Source organism: Chanos chanos, chromosome 10, assembly GCF_902362185.1.
Source record: "Chanos chanos chromosome 10, fChaCha1.1, whole genome shotgun sequence".
NCBI classification, from domain to species: Eukaryota; Metazoa; Chordata; class Actinopteri; order Gonorynchiformes; family Chanidae; genus Chanos; species Chanos chanos.
In genome coordinates, this window is record NC_044504.1 from 16,155,047 (window position 1) to 16,173,340 (window position 18,294).

The window sequence follows — 18,294 nt, forward strand, 5'->3', positions numbered from 1 at the left end:
ATGGCTGTGCATTTGTATAGCACGATGGTGACATCATAGGCTTTGGTAAGAAAACACGGGAGTTGAATGAGGAATGCCCTGGCCCTTCTTCATCAATCTATACGAACCTTGCAGATTCTATATACTAACGCTGAGCCACTCTTTCCATATGTGAATAGAAGTCTATCACCATAATGACCCAGCTCATATGGTGTGTGTAGGTAATAAAACTTGGGAATACCAGCTTAGCTGTCTGGCCCTCTCACTCTCCACACTTCAATACTAGCAATTTCCCTGCCCTGATAACCCTATGTGCATGGCACACTCTTTGCAGCTTCATCTATGTCAAAAAACACTACAACACACACACACATACACACACACATACACACACTTACACACACAGTTCATGGTTTTGTGTCCATGTACCATTTCATGTTCATATACATACATATATACGTATATACGTATATATGTATATATGTATATATGAGATCTTTGCTCCTTGTCGGATTTAGAAAACGGTACGCTATCTTTGGGAGTATACTACATTTCAGTGAATCATTCTTTAACATTTAAACTGTTCATTTAAAGACAAGTCTTGATCTTGTGAATGGAATCCAAACAGAAGTCCTGTATAAAGGTGTTTTGTTTTTTTTTATTGCCTTGAAAGGGATGGAATGGCTTTTGGGTGATATTGGAGGGTCTGGACCTTTTCCGTGTCAATAAGAATGACTTTCTTTTGACTTTCATTGCTTGAAGCAGTTGGATTTAAGTTGACAGAGAATAATGAGGTTATCGATTTAGTCTACACTGAAATAAGTGAGTGTTTGACACCCTCTGAGTCCCATAGGACGGACACAACAGCCAAGTGCAACATCTTCCGAAAGCTGGCCTGGGAAAAAATCTGCTCTATTGATTTTGGATCGATTAAACCATTATGCCTCTAATGCAGTGCATATGCAGTCAAACAGCATCACTTCACTTGATTAGGGAGTAAGCAATCCAGAGGTGTGCACGTGCCCATGTGTGTGTGTGTGTGTGTGTGTCTGTGTGTGTGCGCGCATGCGTGTGCGTGCGTATGTGTGCATGCGTGTGTGTGTGTCTTTAGAGACACGTTGAGAAAATGGGTGAGTTGTAGTGAGATGAGATGGCACGGTGTGAATGGTAGCCAGGTTACTCATGAGACTGCTTTGTGTTCCTGATTGATTCTGTACCTTCTGCGGATACATGCCCAATCTTTAAGAGTCTATCTATTGAAGCAGGGGCTGTGAAACTGAAGTTTCTAACTTTTTAACTCTCCTGAGATTTGGATTCCATCGACTGCCACATGCTAATTTGCTGATTGTAGGAGCCATTTTGGTCTAATGAGACATATGAATTTTGCATAAATGGATATGCGTGTATACAACCCCACTGTGTTTGTGTGTGGGGAGGAGTATTGGTCTTTACACTGATATTGACTTCCATCTTCTGTCTTTCTTTAGGTTACCACCGCAGGACGAGCAAAATACTTTGTGTCCTATCAGAGAGAGCCTTTCAAACGCATTCAGCTGCCCAAGTACTGCCTGCCTAAAGTAAGTCCAGGCAAAATTCATGTTATAAAAATGATTTAACAAAAGTCTTTTATTAATTACAGTGATAACTACTCAAGAACAACCGGCCTAAAATAAGACGAACCTCAGGACTCAGAGAAAATTTTTGTTTCATTTGTTCATTGGCTGATTCCCGATTTTTGTACAACATTCAGTAGGAATAAGAGGTTTGTTTTATTGTATAATATGACCATGCTACTTCAACACACCCTCTACCTTTATTAGTTTCTGCCGTCGTCAAAATTTTGCTGCTTGATATAAAAACAGGAAGTTAATATATCGGGTTTAAAGCAAATGTAAATCTATGTTTACTCATGCGGGCTTATTTACATCCAGCTGAGCTGATTTGACGTCCACTCCACTGTATTTATTCTCAAGTGGCTCTGATGATTGATCTAAATCTTGATTACGGTTGCACAGGCAAGTTTAAAAAAAAAGGGCGTAAGTGTTGGGATGGCATATGTTTAAAGGTTTCCGTGGCAGAATGAAGTTTTTAGTGAAAGTCAAGGTGCCCTGTGAGAGTTGGTATTGGAGACATCTCCCTGTGGGTAGCCAGGCTTAATGACTTCCGCTGCTCGACAGGACATGCACATCATCAGCACCGACGAGAAGCAGGTCTTCGCTGCCGTTCAGGAGTGGAACGAAAACGACACCTACAGCCTGTACATTTCAGACAGGCGCGGTGTGTACTTCACCCGCTCTCTGCCCAATCTTCGCACTACTCGGGGACCTGCCGGAAACCTCATCGTGGATGTCTACAAGGTGCCAGCCAGCCTTAAAGCTGATGAGAATTTATAACTGGTAGTCATGACTTGTCCAAAACGAACTGTGAGAATCGGTTTTGGCGTCTGTTACCAGGAAAAAAAAATAAGATGAAGGAACTTAATTGAGAGGGAAGTTTTCTAAACCTTCCTTCATCGCTTGCTTAAACATTGAAGCTTCAGAAAAGAACCCAAGATAATCTTTTAGGCACTCTGTTATGCGTGGGAGGATGCACTGAAGCATACTTAAATTAAATGTGTGCATGTTGTTGTTAGTGTAAAAATTAGTTTCTAAATTCAGCACCAGATTTAATGGATGAACATTTTTGGTAAAGATTCTAACCTTCATTTGGTTGTCTGTTATCAGGTGTCAGGAATAAATGGGATGTTTATAGCCAACAAAAAGGAAGACAACCAGTTTAAAACGTACATCACCTACAATAAAGGCCAGACATGGAATCTCTTACAGGCACCTACAAAAGACCTTGCAGGAGATGACATCAGCTGCAGTCTGGTAAGCAGTTGTGTTACATGAGTATTTTTGTCTCTTTCATGTCCTGAAGAGCTCGAGAAAACCAGTGCATATTAACTGACCTGTAATTCATCCTTATAGCCAGTTAATTGAGTACTTGACATGCAGATAATGGATTCAATTCTTAGCCTGCTTAACAAAGAACCAATTAAAAATTCAGCTTCCCTCCATTTTTAAGAAACCATATGTGCTTGGTCTCCTAGAGACATAGAATGTATACCCACCAGAATAGAACCAAACCTACATAACCGACAAGGAGACATATACTCTCCAGACTCCAATAAATCCATGAAAATAGATGCAGAGCAGAATGGTTGAGCAAATACTTTTAGTTAAACACAGAAGTGATGAGGCTGGGAAGGATAATCAGATAAAGCAACCATGTCCGTCTATGTCCTTCTCTTGATGTTTTAATTATGACTCATTTCCCTTGTCTTTTACAAAAGATTTCATTGGTTTACGGAGTTCAGAAAGATTAGTGATTTCAATTATGCACTAAATTAGACAATTGAGTTAATTTATCAATGTATCTCCACAAATTATAATTACATTTCCCCCCTTCTGCAGAAAAAAGAACATTTGATTCTCCATTCTTTTGTGTTGTTGTAAGCATTGTAAGACTAAAATAATCAGTTTTCTCTTTTCATTCTAGAGACTTTGATGTACCAATCTACTGGTGTAATTTTGGTCAGGATGGTTTTTTGGGGGGGTTTTTTTGGCCTTTGAAGTCACATTCAAACAAATTTCCTATAGATGCATTTTTGCCAAGAAGGAATATATTTTCATCATCTCAGATTGGAGTAAATTTGACCATTACATTGAGCATATTATTGAAATCAGTTTGGCTGTGTCCATTCAAAATCTGCATCAAGTAGTAATCTGAACAGCTGTGGCCTTTTGGATGCAAACATCTGGCATGTTTTTATTGGGTTTGTAAAGTTTAGTGAATATAGCTAATATTTATTTTTCTTCATATTTTTTGTTCACCAGCCACTATGTTCTCTTCATTTGCACCTACAAATGTCTGAGAATCCTTACACACCTGATAGCATTTCCACTAAAGACTCTGCTCCAGGAGTTATAGTGGCTACTGGTGAGTGTGTGTGTGTGTGTGTGTGTGTGTGTGTGTGTGTGTGAGTGTGTCTGTGTGGGTGTATGATTCTTTTACCATCTTGTGCCATTGTATGGAGTCACCAGTTAAGATAGAAGTGTATTTCAGATAGGGATCTTCAAAGGGGACGTTAGCCAGTCCACTCGCCTCCTTGGAGAACTGCTTTTCTTAAAAATATTTCCATTAATGTTAAAATAAAATGTACCTGAATAGTTCTAGTTTTATCATTAGGGTTATCTTATTAATATTTTGTTGTAGTTACATCAATGGGAGGTCCCCATTTGTGTATGAAGACAGATGTGTGTGTGTATCTTTGTCATGAAATACACATGTGTGTTCAAACTCTGACTGAGTGAACAAGAGCTATGTCATGTCCACACAGGCAATGTTGGCCCTGAACTCTCGTACAGCAATATTGGCATGTACATATCTTCTGATGCTGGAAACACCTGGAGACAGGTAAGACCTTCTCTAAACGCACAGAACACTTTAAATCAAATTAGACAGGAGATCAGTATGGAAAACCCAAAGCTGCACTATTTTCTCGACTATAAAAAAAGCCTGCCCCAGCTTACATGGAAAATATGGTCTTCTTTTCATCTTAATGTAGATTTTTGAGGAGGAGCATAACGTGTGGTTTCTGGACCATGGTGGAGCTTTATTGGCTGTCATGCAGGCCTCAGTGCCCATCCAACATTTATGGTGAGACTCTCACACACTGCTGCCCATTAGCTACCCACAGAGCTACAATATGTACACTTCACTTTTACCCCACAAACAGAGCAAGAACATTTTCCTATGCATTTTCATTGCACTGGCTTTTAAGCGTAGCACATAATTTTAGGATTTTTAAAAAACAACTTTTGATGATATATGAATTAATCAGATCTCTGAAAGGGGGGATAAATTCATTATTCATCTTTTTCATTCCTGTGTCTTTAGTTGAGAAAATAAACAGGGCTGACTGTAGTAGTATTTTTGGATTTGGATCAGCATGAAAGCAAAGATCTGGTAGAAAACACTGGAACAAACAGGTGTATATTTTCGCTCATTATGCCAGAATAAACAGTTTGAACAAGTGATCTATAATGAATTAAATGGAAATTTTGACTTAAGTTCAGTTAGAGCGTTCAGAAGAGCTCACACTCAACATAGTGTTCAGTAATGGATTTAGAATATTGTTGAAAATTATCATATGCATGCTTTGAAATGTTGATTGGCAGATGGATGCATTCACTTGTAAACAACAGGAAATGTTTTTCACCATATCAAAAAGTTTCTGAAATCCTTTCAAGAGGTAATGCTTGTCGCTGCTTTGTAGTACAGGTCGCTGTTCTCACCAGAGCTTTTATGTAGATTTTTGCCAAGTTCAGGTTTGAAGTGGTGAGGGACTTTGTGGGTTTCCAGCCTCATGTTGCTTCAACCATGTCACACACGTTTCTTTGATGTATGAAGCTCTGAAATACTGTCAGAATCAATTAGTGTGTGAGAGATAACTTGAATCCTTTAGTGGATAGTAGTTGTAGGAATGTGAATCATATCTATCACTGGTTTTGTCGTCTCAGTGGTGCTCCATCTTGAACTTACATCCAAAATATGTAGAAATAAAAACAGAAAGAGAGAGGTTTTTGGCTTTTCCATTAGTTTAACCAGTCCCTTATCAATGGCATGATAATATCCATTTACTGGGAGATTTCAGAGTGATTATGAAATAAAGTCTTGGAGTTTCATATGGCTCCCTCAGAAATATGAACACTTTAAAGTACAGTATTCAACAATATTTTCCTAATGGAGATGTTTGGCAAAGTGTGTACTGCTGTTGTCCATCTCACTGTACAGGATTAGCTTGGATGAGGGGCGGAGTTGGGATCGCCACAGTTTTTCCTCTAGTCCTCTGTTTGTGGATGGTGTCCTTATGGAGCAGGATACTGAGAATCACATTATAACGTGAGTCAAGAGACCCCACTCTGATTACCAACAATTTATCCACATACTAACTATCAAATATTTAATGAGACCATAGCACATACACATCAGTCATTTAAACAGAGTCCACTCCAGTGAAGCAACCGCTCTGACACAAATATCCACAGTTAACAAGGGATTTTATCAAAGGCTACTTGTCACAAAAACCCTTTTTTCCCCAACAGAGCACCAATTGAATATCAAAAGCATTTTCTATCTCACTGTTTCTGAGATAAGAGCTTCACACTCAGGTAGAAAAATGTGACTGTGATGGTCAGTGAGAAAATGGTGACAGATGAATCTCTCTGGGGGGAATTCGTTCTAATTTTTAATACCTGGGTGATTCTCCTCTAAGGTTTTTTGGCCACTTCAGTTATCGGTCTGACTGGCAGCTGATCAAAATTGACTACAGATCCCTCTTCAGCAAGAGATGCACTGATGGTGACTATCAGACATGGCATCTACACAACAAGGTGACAGTCCCTCCTCAGTGTTGAGGGTTTTTTCTGTCCTGCATGTTATTGTTTTTGTTTTTTTGCTATTTATTGTAATTTTGACACAACTTTTATGCACTGCATTCTTGTACACAGTATGATATGTGCCACATAATGAAAAAGTGAGTTTGATTATATAAGGTCCATGAGTGGGAAAATGATCATTTTCAAGCAAAACAATAGATCATTTCATTGCTAAACTTTTATATATTATGTTGGTTTGAACCAGGGTGAGGCATGTGTTATGGGGGAGAGACAGATCTTTATGAAACGAAGACCAGGAAACCGATGTGTGCTTGGTCAGGAATACCCCAGGGTTATATCTGCGGACCCTTGCCTTTGCACTGTCTATGACTTTGAGTGGTAAGTTTAATAGCTTTGCTTGATGAACAATGGTTAATTCAGTCTAATGATGAGGCTTAGATTCATACAAACCTCACGTGAGTCCTCACATTTTAATCAAATCTCTTAGATGAATCCAAGAAAACCCTTATATATATATATATATATATATATATATATGATAGGAGGAAAAAAAGATTTAGAAAGAAAATGGTCTACTTCAGATATTAGTAGATGATAAGAAAAGTGTCCTCGTGCAAATACTTTCCAAATGACAAAATGTTAAATTCTTTTATTGTTATTCTGCAAGCTCTGTGGTGTTTTGACTGAATTAGGCCATCCTTGTTTCATACTTTCACACCAGTGATTTTGCTATAGTTATTTAATGACTGGTTCATGTTTCAACTGCGTTTTAACAACTGAGTGGCTGAAACATACCAGCCAGCCATCAGCTGTCTGTTAGCAGTGTGGTTTATTGGTCTCTGAAGTTCTGTTTTTCTTATTGATGAAGGAGTCATCTCAGTACCTCATGCAACCCTCAGTATAATTACACTCTTTTAGCATTTACTGCACACTGCACAAGGACTCAGTTCTGAGACAAATTGTGATGTAATTTAGAGGCATTGAAAAATTCCATGTTGTCAAATAATAAGTTATGTCTAATTTAATTAGTAATGAGCAGTTAAGTGGGAGATGAATGTTCCAATCATCTTGTTATCCTTATAGCTGAAATGTGGGGAATTCAATTAAGCACAAACAGTGAGTGTATCTTACTGTGGCAGCTGATAAACTTTACTAATAATTAAGACAAAGGTATGGAATACAACTACAATCATGGTTTGGAAAAGTTTACGATGGGATTTTCTCATGTTCTGTTTTGGTGATTCTGACATTGTTGAAATCCAACTGAAGTCACTGTTGCTATGGAAATAAGTACCCTTGTTGCAGAAATGACATGCAGTTAAAATGAAATTGCAGCTACAGTGTGTATGTGGTTTGATAGAGTCTATATTGACATCAGTATAACTCATCTTCCCCATTCCATTTTTTTCCTCTGCAGATCACTTGTTTGATTGTACGATGATATTGTTTTGTTTGAATAAACTGAATTATTTATGAGATGACATGGCCTCCATTTACTTTCTCCTGCATAGTGATTATGGCTTTGAGCGCCAAGCAAATGGAAAGTGCTCACCTGCGTTTTGGTACAACGCCAACATTTCATCACAAGGGTGCGCCCATGGCCAAAGCTACCTCAACAGCACAGGGTATGAAAACTCATGCCGCAAGTCCCTCTGCAACACACAGACACACACACACACACACACACACACACACATACACAGACACACAGTCACACACACACAGACACACACATGTGTAACTGCAGTTATAGTTAATAGAGTTTATCACTGTGTATCACTTTGCTGTTTCAGGTACAGGAAAGTTTTGTCCAATAATTGTAAGGAGGGACTGAAGGAGGTGTTCAGTCCCAAAATACATCAGTGTCCTCCCAAAGCCCCCAGTGGTCTCCAGCTGAGCACCGGTAATGGAGAGTATAGTGCCAAACTGGGCACGAATGTCACCTTCAATGTGTATCTTCAAGATGTGAGTCAGCACTAAATCTTTCTGCATCTCTAATGTATATCAAAGGCACTGTTAGAAGTCAAAGTTCTCCTTTTAATAAAATCAGTGTAATCCTGTCATGATTTATTCTGTATCGGTTCGGCATCCAGAGAGATGCTTTTCTTCCAGAAAAGACTAGCATCGTAAAAGGTGGAAAATGATGACAGAGAAAAAAAGAAAAAATTACTCAGAGTAAGAGGAAAAAGCACGTACCAACCTTTTTGCTGCTTTGCTATTACAGAAATTCTTCTTCTCTCAAACCTCTAATATTACTGTTATTTGAACTGTACCTTGTCTCTTTTTGAAACATTCATCATGAAGAGGATTTTTCCTTCTATCTTTCTCTCTCTCTCTCTCTCTCTCTCTCTCTCTCCCTCTTTCTTTCTCTCTCTCTCTAGGGGGACTCAATGAAGACAAGTATCCAACTGGATTTTGGGGACGGGATCTCAGTATCATTTTCAAACTTGAGTCGCCTTGGCGATGGGATCAAACATGTTTACAAAACTCCTGGGATATTCAGAGTCACTGCACATGCTCAGAACAACCTTGGTTCTGACAGCAGCACCCTCTTCTTACATATTATTAGTATGTCTCCATAGACTTGACACAGAAGAAAACATATTGTTCAAATAAACTTGCTCTGCAGACGTAAAATTCACTGACATCACTTTAAGCACTTCAGACAGTGTAAAGATTGTCTTTATATCTTTTAAAATATTGAGCATAACTTTTGCACTAAGTATTCTAAGGTACATACAAAGGAAACTTTTTCTGATGATTGGTTTCCTGTCAGGTCCTATCGAACGCATTTCTCTGTCTGCTCCTGTTGTGGCCATTAAAGGAAAGGAGACGAACCTCACGGCTGTAGTGTGGCCCAGCCAACCCAGAACAGCTGCCTTCTACTGGTGGTTCAACAACAGTAGTGAGGTTAACACTCTCTCTTTTTACTATATATTTTATTCATTCAGTGTTTGATGAGTTCTCTCTCTCTCTCTCTCTCTCTCTCTCTCTCTCTCTCTCTCTCTCTCTTTCTCTCTCTCTCTCTCTCTCTCTGTGTGTATGTGCATAATTTAATCCCCAAAAGCCTAAAAGAATAAAAACACGTGGTATGGGTTAAGTCTCAGTAAACCAACTTTGTGATTTTCATTCTTGTCACTTCAGCCGCTGATCACTCTCGATGGGAGAATTTCATACACTTTCCGGCATGAGGAGCAGACCATTGTCACTGTACAGGTATCCTCTGGGGATGCTGTGCTTCAGGACTCCAAAGTCATCACTGTTAAAGGTGAATGTCAACTAGAGGATCTTACACGTGGCCTCGGCTTCTTGAAAACTCCCTGCACTGATTTAATATTGATGTGTTGTTGTCCTGAATCATATCCAAATCTGTGGCTGTTGAGAGCTGTGAATGCTGAATCAGACAGATAAAGGCTTTTTCTTGTTTCTGCGGCTCCTTTTTCTGATACATATTTCATTCCTTGCATTTGACAAATTTCAGTTTTTGTGTCTTACACGCATTTTTCTGTTACTCTCTCTGTCTTTCTTTCTCTCTTTCTTTCTTTCTCTCTCTGCCCTTCCCTCAGAGTTTTTTCGCTCGTTACTGCTGTCTTTTTCTCCAAACCTGGAGGAACACAACCCTGCAGTTTCTGAGTGGAGACAGGACGTGGGGCGAGTTGTCAAGGCAACACTCTCGCAGGTATGAGAAGTTTTGGAGTCCATCGTCAGTGCCTGCCAATGCTACTCTGTTTTTTTTTTGTTTTTTTTTTTCCAGTGCAGCATAAAAGGCCTCATGTTATGTTTTTCAAAAGGTTTCAATGGCGCAGTACTCTACTTCTTACAGTACAGCTTCCTACTTGTCTTTCGCTGTTCCTTTTAGGTTTGATGGTGTTCTAAAGTCTTGTGGCTTCATAGTTGCTCTCCGTCTCCTCTTTCAGCTGAGTGACTTAATGCACTCTGAAGTGTTTCATATAATTTGCGCACAGCCAGAGCTGTTGGAGAAGCCGGCTTTAATGGAAAAGCTAGCCAGGGTTTTTTGGGCAATGAATCAGCCATATTCACAGACATAATGTACATTCACAGTCTGTACTGTAATGCGCTCCATATCCAGTCTGACTATCACACTGTCATAAGTTGATAGAATCAAAGACCGATGTAATTAGATTGTCTTTCCCATGTTATTAATAATCATTTCATTTATTTACTTTGTATATATTATATAGTCATTATTATTAATATATTTATTTTATTTCATTTTATTTTAATGATGATATTACAGTATTAAGTAAAAGTCAAAAGAGACAATAAGTCTAAATGCTGACAATTCTAACGTTTGTTTTCTTTTTCATCTGCCGTGGTTAGTACTTTCTGAAAAATGTGAAAATTCACTTGTTCCAAGCGTACTTTGAAAGGCTATTCGTGTAGTAAAATGCTATGTGCTGTGTTCATTGTCCCCTAGTGTGTGGTCTCAGATGCACTGTCATATGTTGTTACAGGTGTGTGGGTTCCCAGAGGACCAGCTTCTGGTGTCTATATTTCCTGGATCTCCCACCACAGCTGAGCTATTCATTGTGCCTGAGACAAACCACTCTGAGCTCAGAGTTCATACTGATGACCAGCTAGATAAAGTAGGACTGTCACACAGAGCACAATGCATTCACTCATATTTATGAATATTTACATTTCACTTCAAGAGGATTATTGGAAATTTGTTTACTTTTGACTTCAAATTCTTGTTTCTGCTGCACCTCTTTAACTGTGTATTCTCTTTAGAATGCCTGAGAATTGGAGTGTATTTATAGTAATGACTTGACACTTTTGGAAAAAAACTTTTTCTGTGCTACACTATAGATGTTGATGCGGAGTGCAAGTGAGGCATATTTGTGTTTTCTTTCTAGATGTCAGAAGTGTTTGTGAACGCCTTGAATCAAAACCTGATCCAGTTTGACTTGAAGCCGGACACTCGAGTAACGGTTTATGTCACTCAGCTAACTCTGGGTAGGACAACTCAGCATTTGGGGAATCTGTGTTAGATGTCTTAGTAGACGGCTTAGTTTTGTTAAGTTTTTTTTTTCCATGACAGGGAGTCAGTGGAGACAGCGTCTCCATGACAATAGCTTTTGTCAGGAGTTACATAAGGTTCTATTAAGACTCGCTGGTTGATTCTCGTACGTTCCTCTGTTTCCAGAAATATTCCACAACTGATTGTCTAAACTGTTGTGATCATTAACATGAATTGTAGAGATTTCAACTGAGCAGGTCATATACATACATGCATGCATATATATATATATATATATATATAGTGCTGGACTGAACAGCAGTGAATCATGAAAAGTTGTCCCCTATCCACTTATAACTTTACCCTTTTCAAACAGACTCATTCGTCTTCATTGGCCTTAGTAGGAAAAGATTCAGATTGCCTTTTGCAGACTGTAGAAAGGTCATAGTCGTCATGTGTCGGCTGGCAGAATGTTGAAGAATAGGAAGTGGTGGGGTTGTGTATGTGTGTGTGTGTGTGTGTGTGTGTGTGTGTGTGTGTGTGTGTGTGTGTGTGGAGGGGGAGGGGGAGGGGGGGTGGCAATTCTTGGGTGTGATTGATTCTGATATTCTACACTCCATGACAGATTGTCAGCCCAGTCTGTCAAAGAAACCTCCACTTGTAGCATCTCCCCTAATTAAACATAGTCATTTAGTTTCAGTTGCTCATGAGCTCCACTTTCACTATGTGTAAAGTTTTATATGATGAATTTAGTATAAGCATGCATGGCTTTTCTTCTGTGTTTTATTCGCTGTTTTTCGAGTCTCGTTTTTTCCCGTTATTTTCATCAGGACTGAAGGTAGCATTAGATTTTGGATGTGAAGAGTCATAGAAGTCGGTGTGCTGATTTGCAGTGTTCTCTGCGTTTTCAGCTCCCTTGGTTCACTCAAGCCCTCTCCCCAGTGGGTCTGCCATGCTGATGCTCGTATCTCTAGCCTTTGTTGGGATAGCAGTTTTCTTCATCTATAAGTTCAAAAGGTGGAGTATGTCTCACTGCACCTCATCGCTTTGCATAATATACTTACTTTATGAAACTTATTCTGAGGATAGTTTTGGTATGTTTCTTGTATTTGTGAGTTTAGTGCACTGAAAGTTAACTTTCAGACGATGATATCTCGAAAGGGAACAGTCATTTGAGTTGACACTCTCCTCTATTCGCTCTAATCATCTGGTCAGAAAAATCCCCTGGATTCACGTGAGCACCGAGGACAGCCAAGAGAAAGAGCCAGAAATGATCAGTGCTGTCGGACAGGGTGAAACAAACACCCACACAGCAAATACACAGTTCCATTCATGTCAAGTAACACACACCACCTTCAGTCAGCTTCCTCCTCCCAGAGAATTGATGGAGAAGGAGCTGGAGGCCAGGAATGGAGGTAAGAAAACTGTCGATGACCCGAGAGAGTGACGGAGTGAGTATTTTTCATGGAGAAGTTCAGTTATACTATTATTTAATCATTGCACTGTCAGTGAAATGTTCTCTGTTTCATCATAACATAGTATCATATGGTGTTTTTGTCCTTGATGTGTCAACTTCAATCATGTTTACGTACTGATCAATAAATTCATTGGCTCAGGCCTATCACAGAAGTTTAAAGGTCATTTGTGACTATGGCTAAGCCCAAGACTTTAAGGAGGACCAGGAGAAGTGAAGGGAGATTGGATGAGTGTTTAGGGACCGTGGAGCTGTAGGAGTCTAATGGATGCTGTGGCGAGAGCAGGTTGTTCTCTTGTGTTTGGGGACTGAAAAATCGTGAGGGTCAGCAGATGAACCTCAATTCATTTAAGTCACTCAATCTCACCTCCTCCCTGTAACTATCCAGACCTGCAGGAGATTGATTTTTTTTCTTTTCTTTTTTTTTTTTTGTTGCCATTAAAGTAATCAGGACAACATTCACAATTACTCACAGTTTGTAAAGTGATTAAGGCAAGAATGGAGACTGTTATATGCTTGTAACAACAACAGCAACTTTTTCCTGAGCGTAACCTTTTACTGCAGATGGCTTTGGGCTGGATTATTACATATGCTGTTGTTCATGGTTATATTGGAATTTATGAAGTCTTCTTTACTGAAGACTTCATAAATTCATTACATTAAACAACAACATCAGAATTAAAGGAAATCCAATGCATTATAAACACTTTAAAAAATGCTCTCAAGGTTCAAGTATAATGGGCCATAAAAAAATTATATATAAATTTATATATAAACAGCACAGTCAGCCAGCTGCACTCTCTGTTAGCCAGCTACACAGACTTAAATGAATTTTCCCCAGCATCTATAAAATAACAAAGAATAAAGTCATGAGCAGATTTAAAGCAGAAGTCAACAAACACAACTGACTTGGCCAGGCAGAATTGAAACTTGTGTTAAGAACCCTCTGTATGGAGTTATGTTGGTAAACTAAGGTGTAAGATTTCACGAGTTCAGTCAATCACTACTGCAAAGCCCGTAAACCCTCAGTATTATTAATGAGACCGGCATACACTAGGCTGCTGTCTTTTATTGGAGAACATTTCAATAGCCCTGTGTGGGCTCTGAATAAACACAAAGCCTATATCCACCACAGTCTTTACATTGTTTACCACTTACAGCTGTCATCTGGTAATTATAATTATCTTCTGTCGCTCTTGTATCCCAGGTGAATCCAACTGTTTTTTTTTTTTTATTATTTAGATCCCTTATCCCTTTAGATCCCTGCGTTAACCATTATCCATATCAATCACTACTATTAATTGCAGTTACAAACTTTGTTTATGTGATCAGACTGTCTCATTTTAAGTAGACTTGAAGGGTATAATACATTATAATGTGCAAATTGTACAATGCAAAGTTCTGATACTCAACTTTCAGGAAAGAGACGATTCATTATTTGAGTTTTATTTTGTTTTGCTCAGGGGAAAGTACTCTGGATAGTGATATTGACAAAGACTAAAAAAATCCATGGAGACCATTTCAATTTGTTCATTGAACAGTTCACTTCCAAGACGTCTCAATTCAGAGAAACATTAAGGGCTTTGCTGTGAAAGGTCACTTTCATTATAGGGCTATGGTGTCTCTCAATAGAACTGTCCTTTAAATTTATGGAGTAAGAGGCCAGACCAATATCTCACCATATCCAGCTGAGGTACTAATCGAATGTGATGGCCACACCCCAGTCTTCACACCCTCTGCTTTGTAGACTTTTTTTTCCCAATTAACTAATCCATTAAATCTGGTACTGGTGCCTGAGCATTAAGATGAAGACTGTGGATGGCTGAAACACCATGTATTTAATCAGTTTGTAGTAAATTAACAACTTTAAGCTGTGAGAAGGACTCTTGCCAATTGTTTTCCAAGAGAATAGTGGTTTAAGCAGGCTATTAATCTGTTTTATGTGTGTGTGTGTTTATAGGAACCATTATGGTTGGCGAGAGACTGAGGAACAGAGAGATTCCAAACTGTACCAATGTCTGAAGTTAGTGGACACTTTCATTCCATATGTGATTTTGACTTTTTTCTTACTCTTGGAGAATTTCTAAATAATTTTTGTTTATTATTTTGTCCAAAAAAGATGTGGTTTATGACTGTCTTTTTTTGTTTGTTTGTTTTTTGTCGGTGGGATTTTAAACTGTATTTAATATTTGGAGCATGTATATATGCCATCTAATAGAAAATCGTGAATTCATTTAAACTGTAAATAAAGGATACAGTACACAGAAGATTAAAACTGACGGATTTACTCTGAGAAGTTCCAACTGATGAGTTATAATACCTTCAAAATAATGTACACTACATTAATATCACCACCAAGAATTGTATGAGATATTTGTAATCAGTGCTACATCAAAGTCGGTATTAAACAGACAGGTGGTAATTGTTAAGCCTAGCGCTTATGAATTTGTTCAATATTCAACAGTATCATGTAAGAGTTACGGTGTGGGGGGGAGGGAGGGGAATTAGTATTCCATTGTACCTTTCATTGAAGGAGTCACAAAACAGAAAACAGCATAAATTTGTGTTTGTTCACAGCATAGCTTCTGTAAATATGTTTGAGTTGTGCATGCTCATTGGCAGTATAGAGAATTGCCTGAACTTTTTGAGACAAAACTCGCTTTTTCAGGTTTATGTTAAAAAAAATTACAATTGTGATATACCGATAGTAGGAAATAAAATAACCAGTAATTGCGGGACAATGTGTTCTAGACACCAATACCCACATGTATGTTTACTCTGGGTAAAATTACCTCCTCTAAATTTCTTATATTAGCACATAAGAAAAACTCCTGGAAGGCATCAGGCTGACTTATGACTAAAACAGATCATCCATGTGAAACTGAGTGAATGTTATGCATTGATTCTCTATAGACCAGTGAGACATTTGTTTATTGAATTGCTCAGCTGTGTAAAAACACATTTTAAGAGTGTTGCTGATCTGTCAGAAAATTGTGTACATTTGTGCCTTGATAGCTATAATGTGAATCCTAAAGAGGAAGCTAATCTTTGTGACAGAGTGCAGTATATCCTTTATGTAGTAATTTTAGAACTTTCCATATTTGTAATGCATGCCTTATTGCCTCTTATATAGTCAGTTTTATATATGACTGTAAACTCAGTGTCACTTTGAAAATCAAAATAAATGTATTTTTATATAAGTGACGACCTACTGCTTCAGCACTGTGAATTGATGGCTCAAGGGTGTTTTGTTTCATTTTGTAGGAGTGACCTCTTTCTCAGATAGTAAAACAAATAAAAAATGTTTTTTCATGTGCACAAAATAAAATGGAAGAAACTACCTAGCTGGTAAATCTGACAGAGAATGCAGTAAATGGCAGTAAATGGCAGCTAAAGAGGGAGAAAAAACATTTTATTGCAATAATGTGATGAAAATACCATGGGGGCTCTATCTGAGAATTAGAGATGTTCATCACCAGTATTATTTTCTAAGAATTTTTTGAAAGAATGATGTAATGATAAACAAAAAATGTAATTTTATTATCAGCATCATAATTTTAAAACAGATACTAACACTACACAAACAATATTTAGAAATGATACTTCAGTATGGTAAACTGTAAAATTATTGGTAGAATTGGAGGCAAACAAAACCTAGGTGGATTAATGCAGTTCAAATGAGGATAGTATAGTACTGCTCTTCTAAAGAAGAGCGGAAAAAAGAAAGCATCACACACAACTTGGTTTCAGTTACAGTAACCTGTAGTAATGGAATTAATGATGATGTATCAAAGTAGAAGCAAAAATGTCATGCAACAAACAAACAACAACAAAAAAACATACATACATACTTACAAATAAATAAATAAATAAATAAATGAGAATTTACAGCTCTGTACAGTATTGACACATTGCCCATGAACCTCTTCTCAGGTAACATTCTACATTATGTTATTTGTTGATTTCCTTATTCAATCCAGTGTGTGGAGGAGGATCCTGGTTAGGATGCATGTCTCTGAGTCTTGTCTGAAACAGTCGTCTGTTCTACACAGAACTTAACATATTACAACTTCAGAAAATTTTGAAGTCTGTAAATCACATATGGGCATTGCCACACTCCTAATAATCACTCACTGAATGTCTTTGACACACTTAGCTTCTTCTGAATTCAGACCGCATCCAAACATGGTCTGGAGAGTTGTCTTTGACAGGTATATTGATCCAAGCGCTGGAGAGTTCTCTTTGACAGGTGTATTGATCCAAGTGCTGGTGATGAATCTACTGTGTTTCACAATGAATAGACTGAGGTGACTCCAGATTTATGCATGCAAATATACAGTATGTCCCCAGATTATGGTCCTCTGTCAAATCAACAAATAATATATGTATATGTATGTGTATATATATATATATATATATATATATATATATATGTGTGTGTGTGTGTGTGTGTGTATTATGGTATATATATATATACCATAATAAATATCCTGCTCTGGTTTGATGATATCTGACTGAGAGCTCAGGGAGCAAAGTGTCCACCTCACGTAAACAGACGTGACAACTGTCATCGGTCAAAAACAAATAACTGAAATGGCATGTTAGAAAAATCATGTAAACAATGTAATTACAAGGAGGCAATTGTCGAAACAGACCCATACATCAATAAGACTGAGTCTCCTCTTCCTTTCCTCTACAACACTGTTAACCAGATGTCAGTTTGGCAATTATTATCCTATTACAATACACCATAATAGTATATTATTGTAGTATACTGTAAGAGGTGATATTATAATATAAAAACTATTATTGAAGCTCAAGTACACACTCCAGATTCTTATAGCATGTTTCATTACAGTTTCATTAAGAAGTGGTCGTCTTTTGAAAATGACATGTAGTTTCGTTTGAGTGGAGCTGATGTAGACATGTAGAAATCCGTACGGTGTTGTCAGAGAGCTTAAAGTCTGTGCTGGTTTAGTCCATGCCGAGAAGAATGGAAAATTCACAGATGAAAGGAAACAGGGAGAGGGGTCAGGTAAGGGCAAGCACAGGCATCAGGTGCTCCCATAGTCTAATCATTAACAACAATGGGACTCCACATCTGATCTACTGTTTGAACAAGCCAGCTGGTATCCTGATCAAAGAAGGTGGAGAAGAGAGAAGCAGAGAAAGAACCCATCATTTCAAATGTAAACAATGCCATTTCACTTGTGAATACTGTGGTGTTTGAAAGTAAAAACCCGTCAGCCTCAGAGTGGCTCTGTGAGAATCTGTGTGGAACTGTGGAATAGAGTTATGCGATGGGAAATGTTTAATACCTGGAAGGTCTATAGAACTCATTTTAAGCTTTATTCTTACAGTATTCTTAACTTTATACTGCTAATTATTCATCTGCATTTATATTTATCATTTAACAA

General features: G+C 38.1%; 2 protein-coding genes across 2 annotated transcripts in view; one reads left to right on the forward strand and one right to left on the reverse strand.

The window, feature by feature from the left end:
* Window positions 1-14,899, forward strand: part of sorcs3b (sortilin related VPS10 domain containing receptor 3b) — a 62,771-nt gene extending 47,872 nt beyond the window's left edge. Inside the window, exons 9-28 of the mRNA XM_030787404.1 lie at window positions 1,467-1,556; window positions 2,157-2,336; window positions 2,703-2,849; window positions 3,858-3,960; window positions 4,361-4,437; window positions 4,589-4,680; window positions 5,818-5,925; window positions 6,299-6,416; window positions 6,667-6,800; window positions 7,934-8,047; window positions 8,216-8,387; window positions 8,804-8,990; window positions 9,199-9,332; window positions 9,567-9,690; window positions 9,989-10,101; window positions 10,898-11,029; window positions 11,300-11,399; window positions 12,315-12,420; window positions 12,619-12,818; window positions 14,838-14,899. Coding sequence (XP_030643264.1) covers window positions 1,467-1,556; window positions 2,157-2,336; window positions 2,703-2,849; window positions 3,858-3,960; window positions 4,361-4,437; window positions 4,589-4,680; window positions 5,818-5,925; window positions 6,299-6,416; window positions 6,667-6,800; window positions 7,934-8,047; window positions 8,216-8,387; window positions 8,804-8,990; window positions 9,199-9,332; window positions 9,567-9,690; window positions 9,989-10,101; window positions 10,898-11,029; window positions 11,300-11,399; window positions 12,315-12,420; window positions 12,619-12,818; window positions 14,838-14,899 — 2,493 coding nt within the window. The remainder of the gene's footprint in view (window positions 1-1,466; window positions 1,557-2,156; window positions 2,337-2,702; window positions 2,850-3,857; window positions 3,961-4,360; window positions 4,438-4,588; window positions 4,681-5,817; window positions 5,926-6,298; window positions 6,417-6,666; window positions 6,801-7,933; window positions 8,048-8,215; window positions 8,388-8,803; window positions 8,991-9,198; window positions 9,333-9,566; window positions 9,691-9,988; window positions 10,102-10,897; window positions 11,030-11,299; window positions 11,400-12,314; window positions 12,421-12,618; window positions 12,819-14,837) is intronic.
* Window positions 14,900-17,955: 3,056 nt separating this feature from the next.
* LOC115823355 (VPS10 domain-containing receptor SorCS1-like) overlaps window positions 17,956-18,294 on the reverse strand; it is a 32,328-nt gene continuing 31,989 nt past the window's right edge. Inside the window, 1 exon segment of the mRNA XM_030787405.1 lies at window positions 17,956-18,011. Coding sequence (XP_030643265.1) covers window positions 17,956-18,011 — 56 coding nt within the window.